We start from the raw sequence: 18123 nt of genomic DNA, 5'->3' as shown, positions 1-18123 counted from the left end.
TCTGTGACGCTGACCGCTGCCCTGTCTCCATCCCCCTCGCAGACACCTCATCGGCCTCGGAAGACGAGGGCTCGCTGCGCCGGCAGGGACGGATGGCCTCCTCCACCCCGTACCAGGCCCACGCCAGTGTGGAGCACTGGTTTAACAGGGTCATCCAGGGCTCGTCCACCTCATCCTCCGCATCCTCCACCTCATCCCACCCCGGAGGGAGGCCGCACGCCGCCGCCAACCCCACCGCCACCGCCACCGCCCTGACCGACCTCATGGCACACACCCAGCTAGGTCAGTACCGGCTCCCCCCCCGCCAGACCCCCCACCCCCACGCCCGACTACACTCATGCACCCAGCCAGATGGACACATACTGCTCCACTGAGTCTCCTCTCCCAGTGTTTCAGGAAGGACAGGTCAAGTTCAGGTCTTAGTACAGTGCAGCAGACAAGGACTTGAGATTTTACTCCAGGTGACAGGAGGTGATTTTTCTCCAGGTAACTGGAGTCCAGTGGCCATTGAGTAATCCGCTAGCAGCTTTTCCACCAAGCTTCCCGAGTATCCCACTGCTCCAAACCTACCCCAGTGCAGGCTGGTTTTCTCCAGTATGGGCTGGTTTTAGGTCACAGACTTGACATGTCATTAATTGTGCCAGGTCAGTAGGGCTACTGTAATAACCTTATGAGACGGTCTCCCAAACGGCCCAAATCCCACCTTTATTATCTTGTTTCCTGAGCTCAGCAGGATGCCCTCCCTCTGTTGGCCCAATGTAGGGCACATTCTTTACAACAAGTTCTCAGCGCCTGCCACCACAGCACACCCCTTAAGGCCCTCCTCATTTCCACTGTTTCCAGGACTGGCTCACTATTTTGGTGGCTACATGTTAGCATTACTGATTAGCGCTGCGGGCAAGACAGCTCTGCTTGTACTGGCTCCCACTCCTGCCCCCCGTGCCATCCACCAGCAGCGATAAAGATCAGAGCGCTCGCATCGCAACAGACATCGCTCAGCTCTGCCACGGCCGCTGAAGCCGAGAGCTTATCTCTGCTGTCCGATGCAGTCACCGGAGGCCCTGTTAAATCTCCCCAGCAAACAAAAGAGGCCCGGAGCTTGCAGCCCGCCACCCCCTGCTCTGCGTTCCCTCAGGGAGGACCTCTCTAATTGGCCGTCTCTCTCCGAGCGTGTCAGGCAATGGCCCTGTGAAGTCTTTTCAAGCCTGATTTTCCTCCTCAACAAAGACGTTAGTCTCCTTTGCATGTCAAAAAGGCCTGAAATTTGTAAATTGGGTGCCGTGAGATCTCACTCGCTCCACGCCCCCAACCCCCTACCAGCAGTGTGGTACACCGCCCCTCTGCTGCTCACTGATCAAGCTGTTCACATTTCAAAATGAATAAATTAGCCACATTTGCACTGCAGTGTTTATGCCTTCTTCCTGAAGGGCAGGTTTAAAGAAAGCTGGAATTTATTTAGCCTGACAAGCACATAGCTAGTCTCTCTGGCCACCACCAGTACTCTGTCTCCAGGCAAACCTAGCAAAGGAGGCCCACTCCCTCTCAGTAATGGATCGTTCATCTATTATGAGACAGTCCTCCAGGTTTTGAGTTTATGCCTCGGTCACTTTAATATTTGATTATGACAGTTCTAGAACAGTATGGATCCTAGGGTCAAGTAGTAGTGAAAGGTGTGTACGGATTCAAGTCTGTTGCAGGGCAGATTTAGTCTGCCTGAAGTCTAGCTGATAGGATCTCGAAAGGAAAGGAAATTAGGTCCACTTTATAGTGAAATTAGTATTAACTAATGCTTAGATATAAGTTTGTGTTGAGATATCTCCGACTGCAACAGTGAAACTCCTACACATGATTGCATGACGACACTCACACCCCTTGCACCCCCACACATCTACATACACACAAGCATGTTAGCGTAGACACACACACACACACATACATACCCTCTCCCGCATGCATGCTTGCCTTCACCTGACCCCTTTGACACCCTGCTGCAGATAACCACTCGGCGCCCCCAGACGTCCGCAGGCCTGTCGGAGCGCCCGCTGCACGCCGAGCGGCCCCAGGTGGCCTCGGTGCGCGGCCTTCCCCGCGGCTACAACCACACCAGCGTCATGGAGACCGCAGACGGTGAGTGACCCCCCCTCCACCCCCAGCCCTCCCTCTTTCACACACACACCTCATGAAAGCCTGTCCCCTGCATCCAGCATCCCTCCCACTGGCCGCCATATATCCTGAGTTTCCATGGCTACACAGCACCTTCCCTCTGACGTGCCTGTGTGCCACAGCCAATGAATGACCAGTGAATTCATTTTTTTTTCTCTCTCTCCCTCTGTCTCTCTATCTATCTATTACTTTCTCTCTCTCTCTCTCTCTGTCTCTCTATCTATCTATCTTTCTCTCTCTCTCTCTCTCTCTCTTTCCCTGTCTCTCTATCTATTTTAATAACCTCTCTCTCCTCTCTCTCTTCATCTCTCTTCCTCAGATCCTCAGCCCCTGCCAGTATTGTTAAACCTCTGCCATTTCATCTAGTCAGATAGCACACACACACACACCTCTGCCATTTCTCGGTAGACACACACACACACACACACACACACACACACACACACACAGAGCAGCCCAGCCCATCTGAGATGAATGAAGTCTGCTGGGGCTGAACGCCTCATGTAAGCCAGTGAGTCTGGCCCACCTACTGCTGGGACTTGGTGAGGCATCGAACTGTGGCCTCATCCATGCTGACTGAAACACGGGCATCAAAGATGGACACATGAGCGTTCCACATGAGATACACACACACACACACATACGGACATTTTGATAATTTTTTTAGGAATGACCAATACTGATTAAAACACAGCATCCAAATATTCATAAAGAGCCTGTTATGTTTCACCTGTCAATACCACCACCAAACACACACACACTCAAACTGAGTCAGTCCAGAGGCAGGTCCAAAAGGCCAAGCTCAGCTCTGTGACGTGTGCTCATTGACGCTGCTCTCTCTCCTTCAGGCGTCCGCGAGAGCCGGGTCGGAGTCCGGGGTGTGTCGGAGGGTATTTATGCTTCCGTTTATTTTCGTTTTTGTTCTGTTTTTGGGGTTGCTTTGTTGTTGTTGTTGTTGTTGTTGTTGTTGTTGTTGTTGTTGTTGTTGTTCCACCCTCAAAGCTTTCCTGCTAGTCTTCTGTGTCTGCGTGGTGTCTCTCAGCTGTCACTTCCTCTCACTGTCTGTCTGTCTGCCCACTCGCTCGCTCGGCCGCTCACTCGCTCGGCGTGTGGGGAGCGGTCACAGCATAACACCACAGCACGCCAGAGAGGCCCGCTAGAGGAGCAGTTACTGTGTTGACCTTCAGCGTCCCTGTGTGTGTCAGTGATTGTTAGAGGTGCAGTCAGGACCTGGAGGCTCGTAGACATTATTGTCTGTTACTTTTGTTCGGTCAGGAACTTTCTCAATGACCTCCTTGGAGAAGTAAAAGCGCAGTCTAGATTTCCTTCTATTGCCAAACAGCAGGAGTAGATCCAACCACTCAGTGGTGCCTCTTCAGTTTGAGACAAAGCTTGCTTTGCAATACTGGAGGTGGAGTTAACAAAATGAGCAGTATTTTAAGAAGGACATTATTGGTGTGAATAATGCACTTCACATGTCCTTCTCATTGTGTGTGTGTGTGTGTATGTGTGTGTTTAACCAAGACAGAAAGAGAGTGCAAGAAGGAGAGTGTGTGTGTGTGCCTGGCTGTAATTAATTTAGGCTCCCAAACAAAACGGTGCATTGTCATGCTCCTCCCTACACCCAGGGGAGAGGACATGAACTTGTCTGGGGACATTTTTCACTTAAGCCAGCAGTGTGCACCGCTACACACGTTTGGTGTCACCCTCAGTGACATAATAACATTAGTGCAGAATCTGTGGGCCACATTTAACACAGCTGGAGAAGTTAGAAAGCATGTGACAGTTTAGTGCACATAGCCAGTGGGAACAGGCATCCAGGTGGATTCAAATTGGACTGCATGAGAGAAAAGACTCACCCAAACGCTAGCTGACTGTCGCTGACTGTCTCAGCTGTGAGATGGCAGTGCTTTGTTGAAGAGAGGCAAGGTCTCTCCGTGCTTGTCTTTGTGATTTGGTAAGGCAGTCTTTTGCGCTGAAGCTCCAGAAGGAATCGGCCTGAGACCAAAGCTCCATCAAAGCATTGTGGAGCAGATGAATAACTTTAACCGCTAGTCTTTTGTCCAAACAAAATAATAACAATAATAATCAGCTCAGTCGTTAAACACGGCTTTGTAGGAGTGTGCAATTGTTTGCCTAATCGCTAAATTGCATAATTACAATGGATGGTTGACATTCTGCAGGGTAAAGGTTCAGCTGTTGAGAACATTGGCCATGGGGCACTGTGCGGTTGTGGTGATTGGCCTGTTCCCTCAGACAGCTTAGTGCTGATTAGGACGGGAGCTGTGCTAGAGAGAGCGGCCGGGCGCAGGCGGCTGCCTGGGTGCAGGTTAAGAGGATCTTATGTAACGGGGGACACAATGGAACGCTGATCAGCCCAGCTGCTGGCCCCTCCAGGCTTGCGGAGTTGGAGTTGGCTGCCGTGACCCCTGGCCTCAGGGGAGCCTCATGATTTGTGTGCGTGTGCGCAATGCATGTAGAATTTTGATATGGTATTTGTAAACATGTGCAAGTTTGCTGCTTGCCTGTCCATGGGTCTATCCATGGGCCTGTGCTTATGTGGTGCTCTGGGATGTCTTCCTTTATCTGGAGAGTCTGGACTATTTTATTTTCTTGTTTTCATCTACGAGTCGTACAAACAATGTTGATGTGTGTGTGTGTGTGTGTGTGTCTGGAAATGGAAAGTGTGCAAGAGAATAAATCATTACATGAAAGTGAGAATAGTCATGCAAGTCTAAATGCACATTTCACCTAATTTAGAGAGTGTGTGTGTGCATTTGTGGTTGAAAGTATGAATATTGTGTCAATGACGGGATGTTCATGAGATTGAGTCAGTGAGGAATGGTAGCCATGTATGTGTGTGTGTGTGTGTTAGAGAGACATAAAGAGAGAGAAAGACAAAAGAGTGCGCAGGATGCTGGGATCTCTCTGTGTGTGTGTGCGCGTAGGAGACAGTCAGGAGATGTTGGGATGTGTGTGTGCAGCAGACAGGGATCAGCAGTGGGGCAGTCTGCAGCTGTGTCTGGCCTCTCCCATGATGGCCCTCTCAGACAGACCCCCGCCGAGCTCACCCACACAGCATCACGTGTCCCCGAACACACACACACCCAGTCACAGCGCATACGTCCAGAGCCATGTCCTCCTCCTCTCCTCCTGCCCTCCTCCCTTCCCCTCCCCTCCTCTCCTCTCCTCTCCTCTCCTCTCCTCTCCTGTGCCGTGCCACTCCTCTCCTCTCTGTCACGTCGTGTCTCAGGTTTGCTCCGTGTGCGTGTGCGTGGGAGCTCAGCTCCTCCTTGGGCCTCACGTGGCGCCTGTCGGCCTGCGTCCCTCCCCGTTCTCACTGTTGCTCTTGTTGTTTGCAGTCTGAACCTCCTTGACTTTATCTTTATTCTGTGTGTGAAAGTTTGAAATGCTGAATGTGTATTTTTTTTAACAGATAAATGTTCTGTCTCTCTCTCTCTCTCTCTTTCTCTCTCTCACTCACTCACTCACTCACTCACTCACTCACTCACTCACTCCTCACACATAGACAGAAGCACAGACACACACATTCCCACCCAAATGCATACAGAATCAGGCACACACACTTACCCATAACATTACCAGACACACATACATGCACACACACACACACACACACACACACCCTGACTCAGAGTGAGATGGTGGGTCAAGTCCCTCTGGTCCTCTCTAATGGAGAGAGTCCTGTGAATGACTGATGAGGCAGCCGTGGGGACCAGCTTGTTGCTAGGCAGCAGGGCCTGGCCGTCTCCAGGCAGAGCAGCTCAGGTGCCTCGTCTGAGCGCGCTCAGTTTGACTGACGGCTGCCTCTGACCCCCACGCTGACTTCTGAGGACATCCAGGCCACTCCCTTGATGGGCAGCCAGCACTGAGACGTGATGAACTGACATTTTTTTTGTCCTCTTTCTCCTCCTGTCTCCTCTGTCTGTCAATCTCTCTCTCTCTCTCTCTCTCTCTCTCTCTCTTTCTCTCTCCCTTTGTCACTGTCCTCTCCTCTTTCTCCTTCTCTGGTCTTCACCCTCTCTACCCAGGTGTTCCGGTCAACAGTCGCGTCTCCTCTAAGATCCAGCAGCTGCTCAACACGCTAAAGAGGCCCAAGCGGCCGCCACTGAGGGAGTTCTTTGTGGACGACTTCGAGGAGCTTCTGGACGGTCAGTCTCAGGGACACCATGACACCCCAACCCCCCACTCCCCACACATACACACACACACACACACACACACACACACACACATGCACACACACCCATGCTCACACAAACAGACACTCAAACACAAACACACACACACACATAGACTGTAATCTCTACCTTCTCTGCTCCCCACACCATATCTGAAATCTGAAAATGACAAAGCCCAGGCGCTGTGAGAGTGCTGTAGAACTGTAGTTTGCTGTGGCATTAGAGGAGGAGGCGCTGGGTTGTTTTGGCTCCGGGGGTTCAGAGACCACCAGGTGTGCTTTGGGAGGGCCCAGGAAGCAGAGGCAGGGTGTGCTGCTTTTACTGCAGATCACACACACACACACACACACACACACACACACACACACACACACACACACACACACACACACACACACACCCTCAACCACATAATACGCCACCATCCAGCTCCACCATTTCCTCTGTCAGCCCAACGGCTGTCCTGTGGGTGTGGGCAGGAGACCCACTGAGCAAATATTATGAAACCTGCAGTAACGGTTCAGCCACACCAGCATACATCCACCCAACACAGTACAGCACATACACAGACACCTGCGTCACACCACACACAGGTGCTGGGGTTTCTAAAGGGTTGATGGGAGCTGTTTTTGTGGTAAGTTTGGTTGGAGTTCAGTTTTGTGGTGGGGGGGGGGCGTTGGGCTGAGCTTTGATGGGACGACAGGCTCAGTCACACTGGAGTGACTCCAGAGAGAGAGTGTGAGAGTGAGAGAGAGAGAGAGAGTGAGAGTGAGAGAGGGGTTTTACCTGTCACTGTGGCTCACAAAGAATATAGCAGCGCAGCCTTTGGGCCTCAGTGTGCTCACTCAGCTGACAGCACATCCCTCTCTCCCCTCATCTCTTCTCTCTTTTCATCCTTCACCCTCTCTGTTCCTCTGCTCTTCTTTCATTGTTTCATGGTTTCAGTTTTGTGCCCATACAATATGCATTACCCCAAAGGGACAAAGAGGACTTTGTGAATCAAGATAACAGCCTTAAAGTTTTGCCAGTGTCATCTTCACTTGCATCACTGCATCAGAGTTTAAGAAAGGGATGTAATGGTTACCAGTTCAAGGGTAGTTTAAGGGTAGGTCAAATTCCTGACACAAATTACTATTGTTTTAATTTCTGGTTAGCGTTATGCCATAATGCACATTATATAATGTAATCTCAGTGTTAGATGGTTACGTATGGTCACATGGATGACGCAGACATAGGAAGGGGTAAGCAAATGGTTTACAAACCAAGCAAAAAGTTGCATACAATGAATCAATACCAGTATATCAATAAAGTTCACTTTGACTTTGATAATGACTTTTTGAATTTTCACACTGTTACATCTCAAGTCGTAACAGAAGACTGTCCTGTTTTGCAGTTCAACACCCGGACCCCAACCAGCCTAAACCAGAGGGGATGCAGATGAGCCCTCTGGAGGGTGAGTCTCAGGGGGTGGTCTCCAACTGGCCCCCGTCCCTGCTGGCCTCCCTCCAGCGCTGGGGTACCACGCACCCCAAGAGCCCTTGTCTAACCGGCCTGGACAACGCCGGCAAGCCAGTCTACACGCTCACATACGGTGCGGTTCCAAAGCTCGTGTGTGTGTGTGTGTGTGTGTGTGTGTGTGCGCTACTTGTTCGCCCAAAACATGAACACAGACTCCTATTATGTTTTACACGCTCTGTGTGTGTTTGACCACAGGGAAGCTATGGACCAGGAGTCAGAAGCTGGCTTACACCCTAATGAACAAGCTGAGCACCAGGAACGAGCCACTGCTACGACCTGGAGACAGGGTGAGCGCTAGCGAGATAGCTAGCTAATTATGCTCCATTTCTGCCCACGTGTTCATCTTGATCTCTCGCTCTCTTTCTCCGTTGTTGTTGTTTTCTCTTTGATATCTACCGTACTTGCCTCTTATTCTCCACCCACACTCTCTTTCTTCTCTGTCCATCACTCTCACTCTCTTTCTTCTCTGTCCATCACTCTCTCTCTCTTATTCTTCTCTCTCCCCCGTTCTGTTCTCTCTCCCCCGTTCTGTTCTTCTCTCTCCCCCGTTCTGTTCTTCTCTCTCCCCCGTTCTGTTCAGTCTGCTGTTCCTGCTGTTCCTTCCCCTTCCCCTGCTCTCATGTGTTGTCCTCTGTGGCTCTGCACTATCCCATTGGCTCATAATCTGTGTCCACACCACATCTACATATAACATATGGTGGCCACTGCCTCTGCTCTACCTCTTCAGGAGGCTGTCTGGAGGAGTTGCTGACCCATGCTGACCCATGCCCCTGACCATAACCCTACCTTGCCCTGTGCTCTTTGTTTTTCTGTCCTCTAGGTGGCGCTGGTCTTTCCCAACAACGACCCCGTCATGTTCATGGTGGCCTTCTACGGCTGTCTCCTGGCAGAGCTGGTGCCCGTGCCCATCGAGGTGCCCCTCACCAGGAAGGTACGGACTGGGAGAGGCGACCCTGCTTGCTACTTATCGCGTGGCTCGCCGAGGCCCCCTGCTGGGCAAGAACGGAGGCACTGCGCCCGTTGTTCACCATTGCTTTTGTCCTTTCCTCACCCCTGTTTGAGTTTGCCACGTCTTTATGTAACACCCCGACGCAACAGCAAGGGCTCTACTGCTTCTCGCCTCTCATTGGCCGGTCCTGCTGGCGGTGGAAGGACGCTCCCGTTGCCACTCTCCGGACCCTCGGCTTGGCCAGCGCGCTGTTTAGAATATAGATGAGAAGGGCCAGGCTCAGCTGCTCAGACTGATGATCTGAGCCCCATCTGAGCGCACCGGTCCAGCTAAGCCGGTCAGGGGGTGGGGGTGTGTGTGGTGGGCAGATCTGAGCAGCCTGTCATCATTATGAGGCGCTGTATCAGATGAAGCTCCACTCTGACCCTGCCTCATCTTAATTACCTTTGGAAAGGATAAAAAAAAAAGCTGCAATAGGGCGCTAGTGCCTCCCCCACGGCCCCCAGCTCCAGTCTCAGACCTGAGGTGGAGGAGGAACGGGGGTGGGGTGGGGGGGGTGGATAATGGGACATCTGAGGATAACCCCCATTTCTACCCCACCTGGGACTCCCTGGTACACACATGTACCCAATTGCACAGATGGAGCATACTCACATACACTATTGTGCACGCACACAAATGCACTTGGACAGATCTGTGCTTACTTGTGGGCACCAACACCATCCCTTACCATGCATGCACACACACACACTCACACACACACACACACACACACACACACACATTCATGAAAGTACAGATGTAATTTTTTTTGCACGTGGACCCACCCACTTTTATCAAGGTTCTCTCTCTTTCTCTCTCTCTCTCACACACACACACACACACACACACACACACACACACACACACACACACACACACACACACACACACACACATTCATGAAAGTACAGATGTAAGTTTTTTTTCACGTGGACCCACACACTTTTATCAAGGTTCTCTCTCTTTCTCTCTCTCTCTCTCTCTCTCTCTCATACACACACGCACATGCACACTCATACACTGGGGACATTAGTCTCAGCTCCCCTGCACTGTGCAGCCAGCATTTTAATAAGCGTCCTCAGCTGCAGCGGTAAATGGGTTATTTGGCGAGATGGAGATAAATTAGATTCATCTTTAAAGGTGAAACACTCACTTTCATGAAATGAAATATTAGCGTGGTCTGTGGCTGATACTGCCCGAAGTCTCTTATTTCAGCTCGCACTCCCCTTTCCCCACATCTTGAAGCCGTTTCTTCAAGTCAGGGCTGTTTGGAGGCGAAAATGACTTTGACATCCCCTATGAAATCAATAGCAGCACTGCGCCACCCATTTCTAATTGAAAGGAATGGGCTCTGACATAGCCTGAACAACTGCACGCTTGACAAATGAGACACCAGGAGGGCTGGAGTGTCGCAGTGTGTTAGATGTCTGAGAGAGGCGCTCTGTGGGATTATGCTTTAGTGGTATTTTTTTAGGAGGCTGTGGGATCAGTAGTGGGTGATTAATGCACCAGCCCCACTCTTATTTGTACGTTAGGTCATCAGATTATGAAAGTGTCTCGCATTGCCTCAGTGGATAGACGATGCCCCTCTGGGCCAGTTCTTTTCCTTTTGTTTGGTGTTCAGGGCAAGGCAGGTATGAAACGTTTACAAATGTCTGTCTCTTGTCCACCAGGATGCAGGAAGCCAACAGATCGGCTTCCTGTTGGGTAGCTGTGGTGTGACCCTGGCACTGACCACAGACGCCTGCCAGAAAGGACTTCCTAAAGCACAGACGGGAGAGGTCGTGACCTTCAAAGGTACACTCACCGCTTGTGTGTGTGTGTGTGTGTGATAATGTGTGTGTGTGTGTGTGTGTGTGTGTGTGTGTGTGTGTGTGTGTGTGTGTGTGTGTGTGTGTGTGTGAAGTACTGTTCCATATCAGCAATTATAGGAAGCATGTTTATTTGGAAGAGACGATGCTTCCTATACCTATCTAAACTCATGATGGATCGCTGAACTGCTTTAATCTACTGGATTATTCAGAAGATTTGATTCCTAATGTAACTTGACTTGTAAAGTGGAATCACATAAAGTATATAAAATGTGTGTGTGTTTATGTGTACCAACAGGGTGGCCACGACTTCTGTGGTTCGTGACAGATGGCAAACACGTGGTGAAGCCCCCAAAGGACTGGTACCTGCCCATAAGGGACGCCAGCAACGAGATCGCTTACATAGAAGTAAGCACCCAGGCATTTTCCCACAATCACACCGCACCCCAAAACGTGACACTAATTAAGCCATTCATCAGCATTAAGCGAGCCTCATTTGCATCGCCAGCATCCTTTAGCAAAGCAGTAGAGCTGTAGCAGGCGTGCTACTGTAAACAGTGTGAATCCTGATGGTGTTGTTTGTGCTCTGTTTCTCTCTGAAGTACAAAACCAGCAAGGAGGGGAGCACCATGGGCATCACTGTCTCCCACGCCGCCATGCTGGCTCACTGCCACGCACTTACACAAGCCTGCGGCTACTCAGAGGGTGAGTGAGTGCGGCTGTCGCCCCCGGGGGCGGGGGGGACTAGACGGGCGAGCGAGTGAGTTAGTGAGCCTCAGGGGAGGCGGTCGATGTGCGGAGCGGATCGCACCTGCCCCAGTTACACCCAAATCAACTGCTCTCAGAGTCCCCACTGAGCAGTTTCCTCCGCAGGTGCCATAGTAACCACACTTATCGGTGCAGGGGATCTGGTTCTACCTGAGGTTTTTATAGTTGCTCGGGTAACTGCCTGCGCTGAGCAGCGGGGAAAATGAACAGAGCTATAAAATGCTTTGATGCTTATAAGGTCATTTGAATGTCTACTGAAGTAGTGGCTGAAGCTGTTAAACAGTGCAGCTCTTCTGGGCCTCACATCATTTCTAAACATATTACTGGTCCTGTGTCCAGGTGAAACCATAACAAACGTCCTTGACTTCAAGAGGGATGCAGGACTGTGGCATGGCGTACTTACGGTAAGATAACATCATCTTTAGTGACAGACTAATTGTGTCTCATTCACTCACAGACATACACACACACACAAATAAACATATAGGCACATACTGTAGCTGGTCTTGGGCTATACTAGAGGCTGTGATGTCAGGCATAGACATAACTGTTAACATAGTGAATGACCTGCCATTGCTCCTTCACAGCAGTTGACATACTAACAACACCCCCATGTGTATCTGTTGTCCTTACTTACATTGTGTGTGTGTGTGTGATAGAGTGTTATGAACCGGATGCACGTGATCAGTATCCCCTACTCCCTGATGAAAGTCAACCCCCTCTCCTGGATCCAGAAAGTGCATACCTACAAAGGTGAGCCCCCCTCTACGGCCCCAGTGGAAGTCATGGGTCAGACACTTATTTAAGGCCACACACTCAAGGGCCATTAGATATGTGGCACTGGTGTAAAATGATCGTATTCATGAATACATATCTTAAGAGGGAACAGTAGATTGTGTCACTGTTGATTTTGAAGTGAAATTGACATGCTTAAGTCATTCTGTAATAACCTTTGGCTCTCTGTGTCTGTGTGTGTGAGCAGCGAGGGTAGCGGTGGTAAAGTCCAGAGACATGCACTGGTCACTGCTGGCCCAGAGGGACCAGCGTGACATCAGCCTGAGCTCCTTACGGATGCTGATCGTGGCAGATGGAGCCAACCCCTGTGAGTTCAGCACATCAGAACCCCACACCGCTCTCTCACACACACACAGCTCTCTCACACACACACACCACTCTCTCACACACACACACATCGCTCTCTCTCACACACACACGCTCTCTCACACACACACGTCGCTCTCTCTCACACACACACCGCTCTCTCACACACACACATCGCTCTCTCTCACACACACACCACTCTCTCACACACACACACCTCTCTCACACACACACCTCTCTCTCACACACACACATCACTCTCTCTCTCTCACACACACTCTCTCACACACACACCTCTCTCTCACACACACTGCTCTCTCCCACACACCACCCTCTCTCTAACACACACCACTCTCTCACACACACCACTCTCTCTAACACACACACACTCTAACACACACCACTCTCTCACACACACCACCACTCTCTCACACACACCTCTCTCACACACACACACTCTCTCTCTCACACACCGCTCTCTAACACACACACCACTCTCTCACACACCTCCACTCTCTCTCACACACACCGCTCTCTCTCTCACACACACACACACCGCTCTCTCACACACACCACTCTCTCACACACCACTCTCTCTCACACACTCTCTCTCTCTCTCACACACACCCACTCTCTCTCACACACACACACCGCTCTCTGTCACACACCGCTCTCTCTCTTTCTCACACACCACTCTCTCTCTCACACACACCGTTCTCTCTCTCACACACACACACCGCTCTCTCTCACACACACGCTCTCTAACACACACCGCTCTCTCACACACCTCTCTCTCACACACACCACTCTCTCTCTCTCACACACCTCTCTCTCTCTCTCACACACCGCTCTCTCTCACACACACACACTCTCTCTAACACACACACCTCTCTCACACACACACCGCTCTCTCTCACACACACACCGCTCTCTCTCTTTCACACACACCGCTCTTTCACACACACACACACACACTCTCTCTCTCTCACACACACCACTCTCTCTGGGGCTCTCAGGTGCCTCAGAGACACTCCTGGCTAATACAGTACAGTCGAACTGGAAACAAACCAGGAGTGATGATCCAACTGTTGTATATTTGTGTTTGTGTGTGTGTGTGTGTGTGTGTGTGTATGTGCGTGCGTGTGTACCCAGGGTCGATCTCGTCATGTGACGCCTTCCTGAACGTGTTCCAGGCCCGTGGTTTGAGGCCTGAGGTGATCTGCCCGTGCGCCTGCTCTTCTGAGGCCATGACTGTCGCCATCCGCAGGTCTAGCACCGCAACTACAGCCACACACTCACATGAAACCTTTCCACCTACTCAGGCCTCTACTCAACCCTCAACTACACGACACAAGGCAGATTATTAGTGCCACAGCCTGTTTAAACTTTTTTTAGATTAGATTTAGATTATTTTTAGATTTTTTTAGACTACTGTTTTGGACTAGCTTTTTCATCCTGTGTGTGTGTGTGTGTGTGTGTGTGTGTCCAGGCCTCCAGAGACGGGCATCCCTCCCCCGGGGAAGGCGGTGCTGTCCATGAGCGGTCTGAGCCACAGCGTGATCCGCGTAGACACGGAGGAGAAGCTGTCGGTCCTCACCGTGCAGGACGTGGGCCAGATCATGCCCGGAGGTGAGCGCACCTCCGACCCTGACCGAGCTACTCAAGGAACACCACACACCAACTGTCCCCCTCAAGTTCCCTCACATTAGTTGTGTCTTGCTCATGTTTTGTGTAAGTCTGATCGTTGAGTGTGAGAATGCCGCTAATGTGGCATGTGTGCCCACAGCCCTGGTGTGTGTGGTGCGGGTGGAGGGCACTCCTTACCTGTGCCAGACGGACGAGGTGGGCGAGATCTGTGTCAGCTCCAGCACCACCAGCATCTCCTATTATGGCCTTCCTGGCATGACCAAAAACGTCTTTGAGGTGAGCGAGGGTGGTCAGTGCAGGACATCCTTACTGTACATGTGTTTGAATGGGAGAGAGGGAGGGAGAGTGAGGGAAGAGGAGAGGTTTTATTTGTAACGAGTTCTCCTCATGTCTTTCAGACCATCCCAGTGACCGCGTCGGGGGTCCCCATCACTGACCGGCCCTTCACACGGACCTCTCTGCTGGGCTTTGTGGGGCCGGTGAGGCTCTAGTGGACCGCTGGGTCACACTGCTTCTGTGCATCAGCTATAGCGGCCTGTCCAAATCAGACAGCACGTGTGGTGAGAATGCTGAGTGAGTTCTCTTTGTTTTCTTGTGTTGCCAGGACAACCTGGTGTTTGTGGTGGGTAAGATGGACGGCCTGATGGTAGTCAGCGGGCGGAGGCACAATGCAGATGACGTGGTTGCCACAGCATTAGCGGTGGAGCCTATGAAGTTTGTATACAGAGGAAGGTGAGTAAGGACCTTTACCTGTGTGTGTGTGTGTGTGTGTGTGTCATCAGTAAGTAAGTGTGTGTGTGAGTAAGTAATTGTGTTTGCATAAAAGTCTTAGACCAGCACTGTACATCTGAGTCAGTCTTGAATAGTTTGTGTATGTGTGGATGTGTTTCTTTGTGTATGTGTGTGTGTGTGTGTGTGAGGATGAGGTCCTACATCATATTTCATAATGGTTATGTGTGTGTGTGAGAATGAGGTCCTACATCATATTTCATAATGGTTGTGTGTGTGTGTGTGTGTGTGTGTGTGTGTGTGTGTGTGTGTGTGTGTGTGTAGAATCGCTGTGTTCTCCGTCTCGGTGCTGCATGATGAACGCATTGTGGTGGTGGCAGAGCAGCGTCCAGACGCATCAGAAGAGGACAGCTTCCAGTGGATGAGCCGCGTGCTGCAGGTACACACACACACATACACACACACACACACACACACACACACACACATCTAACACCCATACTGAATGCCTGCATAAGTTCCTCAAGACACACGCATTCAGAAGGTCAAGACCTGCTCAATGCACACACATGCAATCACTCAAATGCATGTCAAATGCATTCTCTCTCTCTCTCTCTCTCTCTCTCTCTCTCTCTCTCTCTCTTTGTCTGCTGTAGGCCATAGACAGCATCCACCAGGTTGGGGTGTACTGCCTGGCGCTGGTGCCTGCCAACACGCTGCCCAAGGCCCCCTTGGGAGGCATCCACATCTCGGAGACCAAGCAGCGGTTCCTGGAGGGCGCGCTGCACCCCTGCAACGTGCTCATGTGTCCGCACACCTGCGTCACCAATCTGCCCAAGCCTCGGCAGAAGCAGCCAGGTACAGGTGTGTGAAAGTGCATGCCTACTAACTTCACATACTGGCATGTCCTGTGTGTGTGTGTGTGTGTGTGTGTGTGTGTGTGTGTGTGTGTGTGTGTGTGTGTGTGTGTGTGTGTGTGTGTGTGTGTGTGTGTGTGTGTGTGTGTGTGTCACTCTGTAACAGAATTCACAGAATGGTTGTACTGTATGAAGTCTCCGTAAGTATTTATACTAGGCACTGTTACCTGAAAGTCCTTTTAAACTTTAGGTCAGGTGTGTGTGTGTGTGTGTGTGTGTGTGTGTGCGTGCGTGCGTGTGTGCGTGTGCGTGCGCGATGTGTGTGTGTGTGTGCATGCATGTGTGAGTGTATCCCTGACCGTTCGGCTATGTTGCGCAGAGGTGGGTCCGGCCTCCATGATTGTGGGGAACCTAGTGGCAGGGAAGCGCATCGCTCAGGCCTGTGGCAGAGACGTGGCTCAGCTGGAGGACAATGACCAGGCACGTAAGGTACATCTCCATCCCACCCCATCCCACCCCACCCCTACACACACACATGGCCACCGAGGCCATGCTCAGGTAAGGCCTCCCATTTAACACCCCCTAACCTCCATCCAACCATCTCTCATCTTCCATCTGGGCTCATCACTACTGGCTAAAACATAGTTAAGTACAGTTGCCCGTTGATGTGTCTCTTTGTGTTCTAAGTTCTCTCCCCTCCTCCTCTCTCCGCTGCAGTTCTTGTATATGCAGGATGTGCTGCAGTGGAGGGCCCAGGCCACTCCTGACCATCCCCTGTTCATACTGCTGAATGCAAAGGTAAGGCGTCATCTTGTGTTCAGTTGAGGTAGTGGCCCTGTCTTTAGTGCAGAAATGTGAGGCGATTTCTTAGTGTTTGAATGGCTTTGAAGAGAAGTAGCCTGCCAAGAGTTTTATTGTCTGAAAATATTGAAGTATTTATTTATTTGTGTGTGTGTGTGTGTGTGTGTGTGTGTGTGTGTGTGTGTGTGTGTGAACAGGGCACAGTTGCCAGCACAGCCTCCTGTCTGCAGCTGCACAAGCGGGCAGAGCGCGTTGCCGTGGCGCTGATGGAGAAGGGCAGACTGAACACCGGGGACCATGTGGCGCTGGTCTACCCCCCAGGTGAGGCCAGCCGACCCCACTCCTCCATCATCACACCAACGCCTGCTCGTCTAGTTCTAGTGGACCCTCTTTAATCTCCGATGTTGTCTAGAGTTCCTGTGCATGTATTGAGACCGATACTGTACATATCTACTTACACTATTGGACCAGCCTTTCCTGTTATCTTTACATGTACTGCAGTCAGATTAACCGAATGACCCACTTTGTGTGGCGTCCGTTATTCCTTTGCAGGCATTGACCTGATCGCCACCTTCTACGGGTGCCTGTATGCAGGCTGTGTGCCTGTCACAGTCCGACCCCCCCACCCCCAGAACCTGGCCACCACTCTCCCCACGGTCAAGATGATAGTGGAGGTAAACTACAACCCCAAACCCCTTTCACTCACCAACAACCAGTCAACGCCACTCTACAACTCAGTGTGACCTTGCTTGTCACTTATGGATCTGCCTTTGATTGACAGGTCAGCAAGTCGGTCTGCATTCTGACCACGCAAGCAATAATGAAGCTGCTGAGATCCAAAGAGGCTGCGGCGGCAGTGGACGTGAAGTCCTGGCCCATGGTGCTGGACACAGGTACTGCTTATAATTCTCTCCTGTCGCAGTAGCTATAGTCCACAGGCAGTCTAGCTCTAACCACCCTCAGTTTTGTTTTCCTTGTCATGGTGTAACGTTTCCGCATTAGCATCCACCAACAGGTTATGGGATACTCAGACGTCAAAATGAACACCTCCTTACCCTAAACATATTCTACATATCATACCCCTCTCTTAACAATTAAAACAATTATACCTGTAACACCTCAGCCAACATGTCACATCAATGCCAACGCCTTTCATCAGTGTAGTAACAGCTCCCTTTTCTGGGAGTGGAACTCTGCAACTTCAACACACGAGAATCACAACTATTCCACAGAGATTCCACAGAGATTTTAAGTCCACAAGAAAGAGTTGGGTCATTCCACAGGCACCGGCAGGAACATTTTTCCACTTAGAGAGCGTCCGGACAATAAAAATAATTTTAACTCCTTACTAGAAGTAGTTTATTATACAAGACTAAAAAGTCATGCTAAAAAGTACAACAATCAAAAATATAAAAATACCCCAAATAAAATAAGAGTTAAAAATAAAAGTTTTTCTTAGTTCTTCCCATGGTAATAAAGAAGCAACCCTGCGTGACCTTACATCCCCCCCCCCTCCCCTTCAGGTCTGAGCGCTC

General features: G+C 50.7%; 1 protein-coding gene across 1 annotated transcript in view; it reads left to right on the top strand.

Moving 5' to 3' along the window:
• dip2a (disco-interacting protein 2 homolog A) overlaps nt 1–18123 on the top strand; it is a 94386-nt gene that overhangs the window by 64462 nt on the left and 11801 nt on the right. The window contains 25 exon segments of the mRNA XM_048239373.1: nt 43–282; nt 1995–2025; nt 2027–2127; nt 6216–6335; nt 7759–7956; nt 8079–8170; nt 8704–8814; nt 10548–10671; nt 10984–11093; nt 11288–11390; nt 11793–11857; nt 12113–12206; nt 12436–12555; nt 13707–13821; nt 14044–14183; nt 14341–14477; nt 14600–14680; nt 14806–14933; nt 15255–15369; nt 15587–15788; nt 16167–16276; nt 16505–16585; nt 16786–16909; nt 17141–17262; nt 17370–17481. Coding sequence (XP_048095330.1) covers nt 43–282; nt 1995–2025; nt 2027–2127; nt 6216–6335; nt 7759–7956; nt 8079–8170; nt 8704–8814; nt 10548–10671; nt 10984–11093; nt 11288–11390; nt 11793–11857; nt 12113–12206; nt 12436–12555; nt 13707–13821; nt 14044–14183; nt 14341–14477; nt 14600–14680; nt 14806–14933; nt 15255–15369; nt 15587–15788; nt 16167–16276; nt 16505–16585; nt 16786–16909; nt 17141–17262; nt 17370–17481 — 2976 coding nt within the window.

Source organism: Alosa alosa, chromosome 3 (genome assembly GCF_017589495.1).
Source record: "Alosa alosa isolate M-15738 ecotype Scorff River chromosome 3, AALO_Geno_1.1, whole genome shotgun sequence".
NCBI classification, from domain to species: Eukaryota; Metazoa; Chordata; class Actinopteri; order Clupeiformes; family Clupeidae; genus Alosa; species Alosa alosa.
This window is presented reverse-complemented; position numbering and strand designations above follow the sequence as displayed.